This window comes from Dromaius novaehollandiae, chromosome 12 (assembly GCF_036370855.1).
Source record: "Dromaius novaehollandiae isolate bDroNov1 chromosome 12, bDroNov1.hap1, whole genome shotgun sequence".
NCBI classification, from domain to species: Eukaryota; Metazoa; Chordata; class Aves; order Casuariiformes; family Dromaiidae; genus Dromaius; species Dromaius novaehollandiae.
Genome location: NC_088109.1, coordinates 7,151,560 through 7,168,829, shown reverse-complemented (window position 1 = coordinate 7,168,829; position 17,270 = coordinate 7,151,560). Strand labels below are relative to the sequence as shown.

At 35.7% G+C, this 17,270-nt stretch overlaps 1 protein-coding gene across 1 annotated transcript in view; it reads right to left on the bottom strand.

The window, feature by feature from the left end:
• The window catches only part of SYN2 (synapsin II), a 202,437-nt gene that overhangs the window by 106,620 nt on the left and 78,547 nt on the right, over positions 1 to 17,270 (bottom strand). Inside the window, exons 2-4 of the mRNA XM_064518835.1 lie at positions 14,569 to 14,626; positions 12,109 to 12,200; positions 8,025 to 8,181 (exon numbers count right to left, since the gene is read on the bottom strand). Of these exons, the coding sequence (XP_064374905.1) occupies positions 8,025 to 8,181; positions 12,109 to 12,200; positions 14,569 to 14,626 (307 nt within the window). The remainder of the gene's footprint in view (positions 1 to 8,024; positions 8,182 to 12,108; positions 12,201 to 14,568; positions 14,627 to 17,270) is intronic.

The window sequence follows — 17,270 nt, the reverse complement described above, 5'->3', positions numbered from 1 at the left end:
CCATCCCTTTTTATTACAAGGATAGGTTAAACTCAAAATATCTCTATATATTGGTGCAAGACCAAGAAGTTTAAAACATTTTCACCTTCATTCTGACACAGTTTGAGAATTTACTTTCAGCTCTCGCACTACAAATCCATCAACATGTTTTGCTTTAACTGGCAGACCGGGCAAAGAGGCCAAAATCTTCACTGGCTGACAGCTAATTAAACTACAGTTTTTATGCTCAAGAAAGTTGTGCTCAGATCAGGGCTGAGACGCACTGGAAGAATAGCACATGTGGACAGTTTGTTCTCTGGCTGCCCTATAGATAAACAGAAGTCTGTCTTCTAAATCCGATACCTTTCACATGAATAAAATCCACAAAACTTTTTTAAAAGACCTCTATCATTTCTGTAAATATTTGAAAATATGCAAATTAAATTTGTTAAGAGACTGGCACACAGCATCGGACGGAGCTGTTCAAACGCTGCCAGCCACGCAATTGTTCCGAGTGCCCGAGAATGCAGCTCCAGTGCTTGGGAAACAGGACAGCACCTGACTGCCAGTCCTGCAGTGAATGAAAGGAACTGCTCTTGCTGCAGTAGCTTCCTAAAATGGGAGGGTATGAAAAAGCTACTAAAAAAGTTGTCTGGGTGGGGTGTGCCTGCTTCCCGACTCTGGCTGCCCGTGCCCCCGTCGTTAGCTGTCGAACTCACCATTCTTGCCACAATCCTTGAAACAACAGTAAAGTTCAATGCTGCCTCAAGGTTTCATTCAATGAAATATATAAACTATACCCCTTGACCCTAATACAGATCTTGGCATTTCTAAGATTTATACCGGTAACAGACATTAAATTTGAATGTGCCTAACTTCCTCTCCTGAATCTCAGTCGAAGCCGGATTGCAGGGACACGTTTTCTACCTTTATCCTTCAGTAAGAACCCTTCTGGCATATAGAGAAGCGCAAAAACCAGCCAGCAATAACCATCTAACCCCTTGTTCAGCATTACTGTACAAATTTTATTCTTGTTAATGAGCACAGAATTTTCATAAAGTGCAACAAATATTTGGTAACGCAATTTATATTTTATGGCTCCAAAATAGACATGAAGGAGCACTGAAAGGCCTCTCATAGAAGTAAATTTAAAGTAAATAGGTTTTCAAATGACTTTTCTCCTTGTGCACATTCATTTTATCTGGTTTTCATTCTCCAAAAGATATTTTGACACAATCCTGAAACTCATCTGTGTGGTTGTGTCTGCCTATTAGCATAGTTTCAATAATTTGTGTCAACAGGAAGCTGGAATGAGCACAACTCATTGCTTTCATGTGCTTCTCCCTGCAGAGTGCCTACAAGTTTCCTGCCAGTGCCCCAATCTGCTGCTCAGATTAGAAGAGTGAAGCTTGAAGGGGGAAAAGCACAAGAGAGCAACTTCCACCAGCAATACATGAAGGAGGAAGAAACAAGGAGGGGGGGAAATGCTGTAATACCATAAGAAGGCAACAAATGGCATTTAAAACTGACCTTCTAAAGAAAGCAAAGCAAGTGCTCAATAAGACAAAGACAGATAACATCTGCAAGAGATGGAAAGTAAAACACAACACAAGAAGGCATGGAATTAGGTAAGCCTAGCAACAGAGGAAAGAAAGAAAAATGTCAAACAACTTGCTAAAAAGGTATTTGGCTAGCCAGTCATAAGCTGCAGGAAAAGAAACAAGCAGATTTATAACAACAACAGCTTTGACCGAAGTAAAAGCCATAACCAGCCTTCCCTCAGAAGGACTGCAGACAAGCAAGGAAATCACTTCTGACATAATAAAGTGCTCTATGGCCCTTCCCTGAATTTAAGATTCTTAATAAAATCCTACAATGAAGCAGACAAAGTCAAGGGATCTTTTGAAGATGTTTCAGTAGAAGACACGTTTACATCTGCAACACTATGATCTACTGCGCTAGCAAATGCTAAGATCTTTCAGCTGTCTTTAAAATAATACAGACACATCTGTCTCCTGGGTTTTACTTCCACTCTGTGACCACTTTTTACTGTTGACCAGTAGAAAGTTCCTATTTGTTTCCTTTACTTCCCAAATAATTGGATTGGAGAATGATGCAGCAGTTTGCCACAATACCGACAGCATTTTCTTCCCCAGAGGCCAAGCCTGTTCAACACCCAGCTTTCCCATCCCGGCAGTGACAGATGTCCCTTCACAAGCTGCTATGACTACGCAGTAGCTTGACATGCTACAGTGGGCTTCTGCTCCTCCTCCAAGAATCTATCAGGCCAGTATTCAAGCTAAATACAGACTCTCCCAGCCCAGCAACAGCTAATTAGGGTCATATTGCTCACAAATGTTTTCTGTAGACCTATTATGTTGCAGGCTGTGTCATCTCCTTCACCAGAGTAGAAGTGTAATTAATGTATCAGCAGATCCTTGAAGCATCCTAGACCAACCACTGTTACGTAGCCTCCCAACGCACAGAAACAAAATTTGCAGCCAGCCACAGATGCTATTTTTTTTCCTTCTTAGTAAAGGAATGGCTATCAGAATCAGACTGATTTTAAGGATTTTCCTTCTCCTTGAACATATAAAGTTAGACTAGACAACTGCAGCAATTCCACAGTCTTTGCATGTTAAAATGCTGTCTGAACCTAGAAGCAGCAATCCAGCAGTAGCTGGATAATGCACGTAATTAGTGTGTGATAGTTTAACAGAAATAAAGTGCTCTATCTGTAGTAGCTATGGACAACTCAGCTGGAGATGTGTGCGTTTAGTAACCTCATTAGTTAATTCCACCTCATTGTATAATTCCACTTACTGGCAATCTGCATATACAATATGGATGAACAGCTAATAACTTGTGATTTGACAAGACTGCGCCAGTATCATCAATATTTGCAATTGAGAATATTATCAAGAGCAGGGTCCACTTAATGCTGACATTTAGCCATACAAATTTCACATAAATCTTAAAAGGCAGTATACAAAGGATACACACAGGACAGAAAGAATTTTCTTTAAGTCAACCCAATCCACAGGAAAATTGTTTTGTATTACATTCCCAGCCTTAATGATAAGCATGGCATTTTACCTGTTCTTGCAGGCACTGTCATTGTCATCACATTTTCCAACTACTTCTGGCCGCCTCAATTACTTACATTTCTTACCTACACCATGTGCTATTGGAAATACTCTATATAATTCCATTAGCATCAGTTAATGGAATTTCTCACTTATTTCATAACAACATTTTCTAAAGCAAAACAGAGATATTAAAATACATAGAATATTACTTTAAATCATTTCAAATCATACCTTCAAGGTATTTAGTTAGGCCAGTTTTTTGTTTCTTGTGACTATTACAAAAACTCCTTGATAAGCATTTTACAACAGGCTCTGTTTGCCATTAGACAAGAGAAAAATGTTGAGATCAGGAATCCAGTGAGGCACATGTATGCCCCACCTTAATTTGACATAACTTTAATTTAAACTCGGCCAATCTGTTGTCTCATTTGAACACGGCAAGTAATACACAAGGCTCTTACTTTGCAAAATGTCAATGCAACAAAACATTGCAGCATGGTAAGAGAAGATACGAACCTTAAAATGATTCCTCCACGGCTCTGCCATGCACTTAATAACACAGAATAATTTTTTTTTTTTTTTTTAATAAAACTCACACTTTTCCCCTTGATAAAGAGCTTTTTGACATTCTTTCTAGCTTTTAGGCTAAATCCGTATCAGAAGTCTGGATCATGAATTTTTCATGAGCTAATAGGTATTATCACAGAAATGAAATAACAGGAGTACTGTAATATTCCCAAATCATTAACGTATTTCAGTATACAAACACTTCACCACACAGATTCAATGCAATATCATCTTTGTCACAGTTGCTAGTATCATAAATTTGCAAAGGGTTATATGGTGTTTTGAACTCTTTACACACATGTAAAAGAAATACGTTATGTCCAAACATTGGAAAACACAAGCCTTAAGACTTCTTCTAGACCAATTTTCCTGGCAACCTTCCCCCCCTGCTCCTCATCTTTCTATAACATACTTCAGATTAAATACAAATTGCCATCTATTGGGAAAGACATTGAAACCTATGTCTGCAGACACAGTATGAAAAGCATCGCACTGAAAAATTAAGGGCAGGTACTTCAAATTCAAATGAGGGCTGTGAATGTCTCTTCCAGGTTGAAGAGAGACCTCTGCAACTTGACAGTGCTGTGCATCTGGAGCTGGGTGCTCTAATAAAAGACCTGATACATCAAAGTATAATAATTAAAAAAAATTTTATCTAGGATTCTAACTATTTATTTACCCCATAAGCCTTTTATAATCAGACTAACTTTCCTAAACCCCACAAGCAATTTTACACTGCTCCTGATTTTACACTACTGCAAATAAGATCAATTACTGCCAACAGCTAATTCGAGTATTTTTCATCCTTTAAAAGACCATTACATTGGAGACTGTGCGACCTGGCTTTTTCTGCTGCTGTAGAAAATGTAATTCACTTTTGTCACTCAAATGTTACCTTCAGGAGGGCAAATCTATTTCTCATTAACTGATAAAGATTCTGACTTACAGCTTTATCTGGAGTTGTGCTTTTTAATTCTTTATTAAGCTTTTGAACCTCCATGTAATTTTTCTAGGAGCAGCTTTCATAAAAAATCTCAGATCACTCCAGTTAACAAAGGAGTTGACCAGAAAGGCATCCTCCACGAGCTCTAAGGAAAGCAGGCTTACCTATGGGCAGCCTGAGCACAGGGTGGCTTGGTGACACTACTGCAGAAATTGGCATGCACACTTCTGACTGCTGAACGTACTTGTGAAATACTTTCTGACAGTAAGATACACGTCATGAAAGAGTACATGTGGTATGAAGCTGCACTTACTTTTCATCGTTATATGTATATTAAGACTACAAAAAATGCATAACTGGAATGACAGCTTATTCTAGTATTTAAGCCAAGATGAAAAAGGCAGGAATTTAAATAGGCAAATATCCTTAACTTCAAATATGCAATTTCAATTTCAACAAATCATAAAGTGCTGTATACAAGAGAAGAGCACTGGCAGGTGGCTCAGTATCTTTAATCAGTGCCGTAAAAGTTGAACTGTTTTTTGATCAAGGAACACGCACAAGAATTCTGCTAGTTTTCTCTAGTTACGATTTAACTAAGTTTGTATGAAAGTTCAGCTTAAGTGTACGTCATGTTAACAACGGGGAACACTGCTGGATTCACCAGCCTAACGCAGGTCTAGGAGCAGGGTATGGGCATCAGTGGTTCGCTATGCTTACTGCTCCCGTGCACCAACGTACAAGGAGCGTGCCCTAAGGCAGTAAGCACACAAAAACAGACAGATTTAATCTAACAAGCTGGAAGACAGTATTAGCAAAAATAAGAATCCAAGGATTCTGCTGCATTATTTGAACTTTTATGAAACTGGCTGAATCAAAGGATTGATGGATTGGTACTCTGGAAGTATTCCTTCCGAGTACAGGCTGCAACAGGTGATAGCGGTGATTAGCTTACCTAAAGCCGATAAAGATTTTATGATGGTCTGGAATGAATGTCATGGTGAGAGATGCACAGACAACCACAAAGAACAGAAGTCAGGAAATTCCAAGTTAAATCCCAAAGAAGCCTCCTTGGGTTTGTACAGAGACTATTTTTATGTTCAGATTAAAACTCCACACTCTTTTAAGTGGGAGCTGATTAAAGTTCAGTGCCTATATATATTTATAATGGGAACCACTCACACATGCACAGGTGCAGCTTATGGTCACAGGTAATTAAAACACAACTGAGGCCAACAGTGGAGCAAAGCATGATCACATTCACAACACGTGAACACTGTGTACGCAGCATCACTGACGGCTCACTTGCGGTGGGTACACAGTCAGGCTCCCTTCTCTACTGCGCATCTTAATGAAAACAACTTCTGTACAGGGGACTATAGCACGTTATTAAAAATCAAAAGACAACCATTTGAAGCATGTGAGCTGTCTGACACTTTAAAATGTCTGTAGTATAGCCATGTCTGAAAAGAAATATCTGAGAGATGTGAAAGGCACTATTACTTGCCAAGACTGTGCAAAATCTGTGTATTTCAAACAAAAACATATTCTAGCTGTCAGATGTAGAAATGGCAAGGTAGAAAGTTCTCAAAGAAAAAAAATCATTCTTCTCCATGTTGAAATAAAACAAGCTCAGCTGAAAAATATTTTAATTTCACTTACATCTAGACTCAGAAAAATTATGGAAACTTCACCCCAAAAGGAAATTTTTGCAAAAAGCAAGGAAAGCCAGACATGATGATTCAAGAGAGCCACTTCATAATTAACTGTTAAGTCACACCTTAAAAATGTTCTAAGACAATTCTGAGATTCTTTATTTTTAAATGCCTATGACCCTAAATTCAGATAAGGACTTGTAGCTTAATGCTTTATTATTTGTTTGTGAGGTGCACTATATACAACAAAAATATGCAACGTGACTTAACTTATATATATATATATATATATATATATATATATATATATATATATATATATATATATATATATATATAACCCTATATTTGCTTTTACACAGCACGTTCCAATTATTTTAATATTTCTGTAAGTCCCAGATATTACCATACATAAGAGTGAAAAATCAGCACAGACTTGTTATATGCAACGAGACCAGCTGTAAGAAAGAGATACCTTTTTTTATGGGTTTGGTGGAGGAATAGCCATGAGTCTAACGCCACCAAAAGAATATTACAAGGAGGAATTATTCATTTACTTTTTATCGCATCATTATTGCATATAAATGCTACTGTTCTTGCTTCACTGCCCAACTTTACTGCATACCATGAATCTAAGCATTAAGAAATGCCACACAGCATAGAAAAATAGGTGATGTATTAAAGTAATGGATTTAGCAATGTACAGTACATATTCTAAAAAGTAATAAATACTCTGTCAATTATTAATTCCCTGAAGAAGTTTATTGTAACATAAAAGTATGATAAAATTAGCTGCAAGAAGTATATATTAAAACCCAGTGATTATTCTTTGGAGGGATTTTCATAGCAAATGTGAAAAGATAAACATCTTTAAGGCAATAAAAAGAGTAAGAGTATAGCCTCCCTTAAGTGTGAAAAAATACAGTGAAGTATTATTTTCTTACCCAAATTCCAGAGGAAAAAACATATGAATCACTGGCTATTTATAATCATTGATATTCTTGAAAGTTTCATTAGCACTTGGGCAACTGAATATATCTATTAAAGCGACAGTAATTGCACCATCCATAATCATCTTTTACAACACATTTTAACTCACTGTTACTAATGTGTAGTTCTCTAAACCCTACCCTTCCTTCCAGTGCACCAAAAGGATCACTGAATTCTATCCGCATCATTACACAACATATAATGAAAAACTGAATTGGCTTATACACTGAAACTGTCAAATATCAGTGATTCTCCAATTTTCTTTATTGCTCTAGGTGTAACAGAAAACAGATTAACTCCTACCCCATATGTACAAGATTATGAAAAGAGCTTTCAGATGAGGAAACTAATAGCTTCATATTTCCTTGCTAAAGCATAGCCCAAAAAAATTTCACGGGCATGAGGAAAACACTGGCTAAAAGTCTGTTTAAATTATGTTCAAAACCACAAATATGAAAAATATTCTCAGCTTGCTTTTCCCAGACAAATTGTGAATAAACACACTTTTCTCACTTGAGGAAGGATGTTAACAGCAGATAGACTTTCCATTACTTCCCTCCCTTTCATTTCATTATTTTTAATATATATATATTTTTTTTCTATCTCCACTATGCCTACAGAGGTTCTTTCAAAAAATGACTTCAATGCATTAGTTTGCTTTTTATTCCTTTCTATTGCTTCACTGCTGTTAGGTGACTTTGCAGATTGTCACTCATTATTCATGAAAGGCAACTAAAACAAAACAAAACAAAAAAATCATTTAACTTTTGCACCAGGAGAACTTTTCAGTACATCACTTACCACCCACGGTTTGTCACAGAAGTTATAGATTGATTCCAGGGAGTTGACACTAGGGATGCCTGCATACTGCATTCCAATGATCAAGTTACGGAAATCTTCATTTTCTGCCATACTGAATGAATGTTGCCGAATAAGGACAAAATCAGGCCTGAATGATCTAGCAAGAGAAAGATACATTGCTATTAATCAATGATCAAATTATTCTTCCTTCAGAGTAAAATCTTAAAGGGGAAAGATGGCTGGTTGATGAATAGAAAAGCACTTAAAGAACATTCAAAACAAAGGTAAATGCTGAAAGACAAAAAAATATTATGAGCTTTATGAAAATCTCTCCATTATTATTTCTTAACCATTGTTCAGGAAACAGCATCTAGTAAATAACGTCTCCACTGAGACAACAGACAAATTATCATTGCTTTTCATTTTGTTTTCCCACTGAAAGATAATTCATTTATATAAATTCTGCATATGTTCTTAGTTTATTACTACGTACACCAGTCCCTGAGCAATAACAATCAAAAATGAAGCAGGCAAATGTCTGCCAGAAACTTAAGCAAGCACTAATGCTTGGCTTCTTGGGAAGAATTTTTCTTTCACAGTTATTATCAGATTGTTTTAAAGACATGAAAAAAGAGATGAAGCAACCCTGCTGCTTGCAAAAAGAATCATACCACGATTGGAGGCCAAAAAAAAAGTAGCTTTTGATCAAGACACAAAACAGGGTTCACTTGTCAAAATGAATGTATAAATGTACAATTGCACTTTTTTTTTCCTCTTGTATCTAATCAGAAGTTCCTGTGTTGCAACTTGCGTCCATTGCCTCTTGTCCTTTCGCCATGCCCCTTTGAGAACCGTCTGGCTCCATGTTCATCTTACTTAAACATTGACATTTAGTTACTGAAGGTGGTTACGGAAAACAGAAGACACAGGACAACAGGACAGAGTCCCCAGTACAGGGGAAATTCAAAGATTCTCTTCTGTATTCAAATTTTATAAGGTGGATTGATAGCCTGAAGCCATCAATCTCCTGAAAGAAGTGAAGGGTAAATTACATTAGTGTAATAAATTAGTGTACGTTATTTTCATGCCCTTAATACATATGAGTGGTATACTGGAGTGAAGAATTTCTAAGATCATAAAATGATTCAGAAATCTCACTCCAGGAAAACAAAACAAAAGCAAAACAATGAAAACTCATGTTCATATCTCTTAAGCAGTTTTGAAGTGTCCAGTCTGAATGCAGTAGTCAAAGTGTATCAGCTGGATTCTCAAGTTGGCTTTCAAGTGTAACGCATAATTTGGCACAAGCAAGACTAAAGATTTGCAGTCAGTAGTCATTAAATGCCACTGTAGACTGGATGACCAAGTTTCCAAAGAATATTTGTAGTATAGTTCTGAGAATTTGTGATCTAGGTTTCATAGGGGAGAGCCAAGTGTGTGAAACAGAAGGAAATTTAATTTACTGACACAGCATATAACACTTAAGAGGACTCATGACACTTTAATCAAAATTGCAGACGACTCAGTGAAAGGGAGAAACTTCACCTCTGTCATTTAAAACAGTGCTAAGGAGATTACAGATTATCTCAAAGACGGCACTGTGTTCTTAAATAAGGGAAAGGAGCAGGAAGTGTCCTTTAAAAAACATATTTAGTGAACCAACTGGGAGGTGGGAAATGTTCCTTTAAAAATATATATACATACATATACACATATATGTATACATATACACACACGTTCTGCTCTGCAAAAATTTCTCAAAAGAATGAAATGTATTTACCTAATTGATAGTGTGAGTTTTAGTTCTGTAATTACTGCTGGACAAAACAATTGCGTATACAAAAGAAATACATGAGAAAAACTTTAATCCTGGCTTAAAAATTTATAACATCCAAAATCTCAGCATTCTGTAACAAGAGATTTCACTTTCCATGGTTTGATTTTCATTCACAAAAACAAAACAAGCATTTTGCCTATTGTAACAATTTTTTTCTCCCAGACTAAAGATAGCAAAATTGTGTCATGGAAATGCATACAAATATGTTAATTATTATTCTACTCATACATCTATGGTACAAGGTCATTTTGGACCTCATATTAATAAAACACAAGCATTTTTCAGCTCCATATTCAGTTATTTAAGCCTTTTTAGTCATATGGTCAGTCCAGAATCAATGTGAATTTTGATACCAGCAGGACCAAGAGTTCCTCCAGTCTCTCTTGGCAGTCGAAATGGGAAGAAAGAATGGAACATGCTATACACCCTATTGTCTGAACCATATTTAACACTGGCTTTTAAATGAAGTTGCTTACCAATCGAACATGTTAGTCATGTCCTTCAGTAGCTCTGCTTTCCTTAGTGACACAAGAACCACATTCCAAGCTTCAGGCAATAAGCTTCACAAACTGACTGACTAGGCTCAAAGCAAAATAAAGATCAACACTTATCTGAAGATACAGAACATTTTTGAAAAACACTTTTGCTTTTCAAAAATGTTCTGGATATTCAGATAAGATACTTATCAGACAAACAGAGAACTGCTGTCCCATCATGTCTGCATATCCTTCTCAAACCAGACAGCATGCACGCATATGCAGATATTTCACACAGATATGAGTGAAATTGATAAATTTCAGGTAGTTCTATTTGGTTAAATACATTTATATTACGCATAAAACTGGAAATATTATAAAATCTTTGCCATCCCACTATTAGACTTGTTTGTTGGAGAGATCAGATTTTTCTGTTTCTTAACAGAAACAGCATTTTTACCAATTTTTCTCATAAACAGCAAAGATATGTCCTTTTAGATGCTATTTTCTTGAGATTCCCAGTTCTCATTAAATTTTGACATGTTTTGATGCTAACTTGGCATCAATATTTTTGTTCTGTTTGGAAAATTCTCTACAGAAAAGCCATTAAAAGAGCAGTCATCAAAATTTCCTAGCTCTAAAACTTTATTTGTTGAGAAAAAATTTAATCTCTTACTCTACTAAGGAAATAATCATGTGGATTTGGCATAAGCGGCTGTTGTATTAAGTTGCAGTATTTTTAGAATATACAAGAGATTAAACACTTGTAAGTTTTAAAGCATAAAGTATACTTATTTTCAATATTTTTCTTCCTGATTTTTTATGCAAACCAATAGAAATCTTCAAATCTTTTATTTGAACAGATGTTGAGCGAAAACATGAAGTTACAAGAACTGCTGTATACTCTCCAGCTCCCTGAACTCTTATTCTTGCCTAAATATGATAAATATAGGCAGTAAACTACAAAGTCACTGTTAGTGGCTCGATTCACCTCTGAATCCAATTGTTCAGCCAAATAAGCACTATTCTTCAGCCGTACTTAACTGCACTAACAAAAATTAGGAATAATTCCCACAAATTAGATAAAGCATAGGACTACCTGAAATATTTTTTCTAATACTTACTTAAGCTTTTACTTTGCCCAGATGTACTTCTGTGTTTTCTTCCCTTACATTTATATGGCTGTTCATGTCCTCGCTGAAAAAAATGGTAAAAATTACCCTGCCTTGAGTTGGAATAATCCTTATTTGGATAAAATAACCCATTGGGGAATCTTGAGCTTTTAAATTGAAATCTTTCAAACAGACAGCATATTCCAGTAACGACACTGAGATAAGCAGTATCACTTGGTCCCTTTCACTAGAGAATACTTAACATAGGAAAAAGTATTCCTCATCTAGAAAGGCCTGGCACGTATAAGATCACCTGTCATAGGTCCGAAGCAAAGACGAGGCCCAAATCAATAAGCCCCGACTTCTAATCATGTATTCTTTCTACCAGACATCATTCCCATTTTAATCAAATCTGTCTTCTCTAATGATCAAAATGTCAAGAGATTCCCTGTCACAAACAGGACTTACTGCACTGATGAGATACTTTTTTTTTTTTCTTCCTACTTTTTATGCCAGTGATTGAGGTACACTGCATCAGGCAAAATCCACATTGCACATGTACGATAAAACAACTAAAGAGAAATCATTCAGTACATTTTACATTCACACATTATACCACCTACTATTTTTTTGCTGTTATTCTATTTAGTTTTTCTTACCTGACAACTTTAGTGCCATTTCGAAATACTTGGATATCTACTGCATAATTGCCATCAGCATGGGCTATCAAGTTGATTTCTGAAAATTCTGCCTACAAAAAGAGGACTCACATAAGTCAGTCTGTCTGTACTTCAGCTTTATTTATCTAAAACCCCTTAAGTCTTAGTCTCTGAACTGCTAACAACATACATTTGAAACAAAATTAGCACCGAAAGCAAATTAATTCAACGCTATTTGGCACACATGAAGCACCACATTTGCAGCAATTCTAACACACAGAAAGAAAAGCTACAAACTTTATAAGAAAAGATAGTGTGGGGCAGTAATGAGTGTATTTCCTCCTTCATGCCTACATAAAAGCATAGAGATTATACTTCTGCTTTGTATGGTATGTCATAGATCAATACAGACACAAAAAATTTGCAACTTACAAAAGGGATCTTAAGGTAAACACCGATAAAGTATCTTCTTATGACATGTGCTAAGTGTGTGTTTTCTTGCCTTCTCTTCACATGCTTTCCCCCATTTCTATTTTCTTTTCGTGCATTTACTCTTCTTTTTTAAAATTCCAGTGTTATTGAACAATTAATTTGAAAAATTTACAAATAACTTTTTTTTGTTTTTTGTTTATCTAAGTATTTTCACACATTGGAAATGTGACATGGAAAAGGATTCAATTCCATACTCTGATCCTCCAGTTATGTGAAATAAAAGGACAGGATGTTTTTCATTTATCCATACTCTTTCATCTACTTAGACTCTCAAAGCACTTTACAATAACATTACACAGCAGAAAAATTGAAATGCAGCCAACTGTCTTCTAGTGGATAAATAAAAGAGTCTTTGCTGTCCCGGACACTGATGTAGAATAGAAAGCATCAGAATTCTCCCTACTTTCTTTTGCAAAATGATGTCACTGAAAATCTTTCTAAGTGAAATCTGTGCAAGGCTTTCAGAATTTAGTGTTCAGTCAGGGCAAGCGTAGACTACTCTAACCACTCTTCCAATACAATAGCCAAAATACGCGCTTGATTTCGAACACGGATGTAGCTTCATTAAATGCCATATGTTTAGAAACTTTGGATTTACGTTAAAATGCAGGGGGCACAGTTTTAAAATTAAAGTAAAAATAGTGCAAGTGGCAAGAGATTGAAATGTTTGTATAAATGCTGACAATGTTACAGAACCTTTCATTTACTTAATTGGACACCAACAACTGATCAATACCATTCATAAACCATATTAAAACAACTATAAGGATTCACAATATAGGTTTTGAAGTTTAAAAGCTTAGTAAGTGATAGAAAATGTTGTACATTACAGGCAGGATGCTCTAAGTACTAACAAAAAGTTCTCTGGTATTAGCAAAAGAACACTGAAGTAGTTGCTAGTGACTCTACTGGTACAGGACTGTCATGGTGCTGACATTTTGCCAAGTCAGTTATGATTGGCAGTGCTCAAAAACCTTCAGTTTCTTACTGACGAAAGGAGGTTCTTCCTACAAGGGTCCATCTGAAGGAAACTCTGGGCTTATACACCGATTTTTTTAACATTAAAGTGTATGTGCGTGTGTGAGACAGATCAACTATGTGGTATGTGTCAACTATGTGGTTTGACCTACATATGAATGGTATTTTGGGGTCCAGATAGCTTGTCTTCTTTTATGCCTCTCTCCTTCAACACTCTTGAAGATGCCTGCAAAGCTTTCCATGCTTCCAAGTCAAAACCGTAAGAAAGACATTCAATGGTGTAAAAAATGGAGTATAACTATATACATATATATATGTGTGTGTATGTGTGTATCTCTCTATCTCTCTCTCTCTATATATATATAACTGTTATACTATTACAATGAATTTAGATAAGCTGGATCCACACAGTTAACGATAATTTTCCCTCATTCTTAGAGATCCCAATGACAAAACATTCCAGTTTAAGTAGCGAAAAGTCTTACGATGGCATTTATTCTTAGAATTAGAGATTGAAAAGGAGTCAAAGGACTTTTTTATTGCCTTTAGTTTCAGAAATCTAATTCAAACAAAATTAAAAATTAAAATTGCTAACGCACTCGAAATCGTATCTCCATGTTTATTCAATGCTAACAATGCTAAAAAATGCTAACACTGCAACCAGAGTGCCTGTATATTCTTCAATAAAAGAATTACTAGTGATATGAAAATGCAATGTAATTCATGGATTGTCTGGGAAATCCACAGTCTGTAAACAACGACTTTTGAATATTATATGTTTTCAGTGTTGTGCAAATTATTTTGGGAATCCTCTAAAAGGATTAAAATTAAAGTGAAAAACAATAACCAAACCTTTAAGTTTTTACTTAACTGACTTTTTTTTAAAGTACATAGGATTCTCTCTCTCTCTCTCTCAATACATAGACACACACATATATATGTGCACACACACATATAAATTTATATATAACATTAAAATCATTTAGCTACCTGTTCAACCTTTATGTCATATTCTCCATGGACCTTTTTTCCACGAAAAGCCTTGGCCCTGCAGGAAAAAAGGAAGAGAGAAAATCAAGGATATGTATATCTGTAATCAGTAACTAGATAAGGCTTCCTGTATGCCCTTATCTGTCTTGAAAATACAGATGGATACTAGATGATTCTACCTATTACACATACACAAAATTTCTCTTTCCCTTGACATGCTTTAGTCCTTAACATCCTATCACATAGCATATTGTGATTAAAAAAGCATACCCAGTGTGATTATCAACGTTAAAGTGTATATTTTATATGAAGTATACTTAAATACAGCTAAATATATACGTCACAATTAGCTATTAATATAAAGTCTGTACCATTAACAAGGTGCAAGGTGCATTAACAAGGCTGCTCTCATTCGAGTCAACAATGTATACTGATATTCACATTAATGTGAACTACATCCTACCACCATTCATGTTAACCTTTATCTCCATAGTTTATCTTTTACAGGTTTACTGGAAATACCACTTGCTTAGAAACTTTATATTGTTTTTTTTGAAAAAAGTATCAGAGGTACTGCAGGCTGCAGTCACCAAATTTGTGAGTGCCTGATTTAAAACACAAATATTGTCAGTCTGTCAAACTTAAAACATAGTCTGTATTTCATCTCTGACAAAGGCTAATGCATCTTTTGACACCACACAGCCCTACATTTCTTTACTAACCAATTTTGCTTTTTCTAGACTGTATCTTAAGACAACTTAATTAACTTGAATAAGCATTTATCAGCTATATCATGCCCTGCGACTGCTGTGATAAAACAGCACTGAACTCAATGAACCGTTCTCACAGGCCTGGTAAATAGACATTGTCTTAGGAATCGATCAGTTCTATAGATCTGCTTTGGACTTGAATGGGAATTAAAAAAAAAAATACTGTTTATAAAAGGGAACTAATGGCATATAACACTTTGATGTTGGAAAATGGGCACGGTATTGGTAATGCCTTTGTTTGTACCTTCCTTCCTCAACCCAAAGTTGAGAGTACAGTCTCCCTCTTTTACCAAATTCAAGCCATAAAGCTGTTGCACAATTCAAAAATAAAGCAACACAGAACATCCTCCCAAGAGTAAAAAAAGGAAAAAAAAAACTTGGAAGACATAAGTTCATCCATTTTCAGCATATGACAAAACGCTATTTATTATATTAAACTAAGCCTACCCATCAGTGAAAGTAATGTATGCAACGTAATAAGACAATTCACTAATTGCTTCCAGCAAATCTCTTTCCCCACTGAGGTCAAGAAGAGTTTCACCACTGTTTCAGTAGTGGAAGAACCAAATTTTACAATAACTAACTGAAAACACTGCCTTCGTCGATATATTAACAGTAAAGGCTATCTTAGGTAGAATGGATAACTGATGGTAAAAAGCATACAAAATGTTTATACTGAAATGGCATAATGAAAAATTGTGCAGCAATTCATTCTGTATGAATAAGCAATTGGCAAGAAGATAACAAGGATGAAAACATTGTGTTACTGGTTTATACTGACTTCTTGTGATGAATACAGATGAAAAAAGCTTGGAAACCACTGTTTCACTACAGCAGATGCATACTCAGGATATGCTTAAATATTTTTGCCAATAATGTAAGTAGAAGTTAAATATACTGTATCACAGTTCTAACTTAAAGAAATATTATTGATCACTTATTTTTCCTTCCAAGTTTGTTCTGAAATTCCATATGGAGTATGCAAATTCTCTCTGGAAAACTGAAGATGTCTGCACACAGCTTCGGTTTTGTAATGCTGTTTATGTTGGCACATTAGCCGGACCATGCTAATTACTAGGTGCAGGAAAGCCAAGGACATCCATATTACTCGGGGAGAAGCCTACAAGAGCCACAGACAAGAAAGGAAATCTTAATTTCCAAAGATAAGAGAACATCTGCCTCTGTAGAAAAATAACAAACTCATAACGACAGATGGCTTAAATGTCTCTCTGAAAAATTAAGATTTAGCATTCTGAAAAATATTTAAAACTTTAATTCTGATCCCAATGAATTTAACCACAATACGACTATTGAATTTTCCTGGGAACATGATGAACTCCTAGATTTTTTTCTGATGCAACAATAGCTGAGGTAAACACGTTATGGGGCAGCATGTAAAACAAATTTCATTTAAAGGAAGTATGTAGGCTCCATAATTCAATAGTTACAGTGAAGCTGACTCTTGGACACTGAAGAACAAGCTTGGGGGAATAAGTTTAGTTTCTTGAATGATGAATGGTAACTTGCCCATATAGAGAGACTGAAGTTCCCACAGCGCTTACCGAGCAAATACAAACAATCGATTATTTCTGCGTGGGAGGAGATGGAAGGAGGAAGTCGCAAAGAGCAAAGAGCGGCTCTTCAGCTCTCCAGCGCCAAGTCTGTTCCACATATTGGAGCGCGCTCAAAACATTAAGGTGAAATGCTATCCCTTTAAATGCACCTTTTCTATTTAAACTTTGTTTGGATGAGGCAACTTTTAAACAGCTAAACTCTGGCATGGTTCACATCTCAACAAATGACTTCAGCTTTCAAAATAAACAGTAATGGTAAGTACTGAAATTATGCCATCTGGAGCTGGAAAACAAATGTTAAACATGAAAGAACTAAAACATTTAAAGAGACTTAATTTCAAAGCAGCATTAACCACCA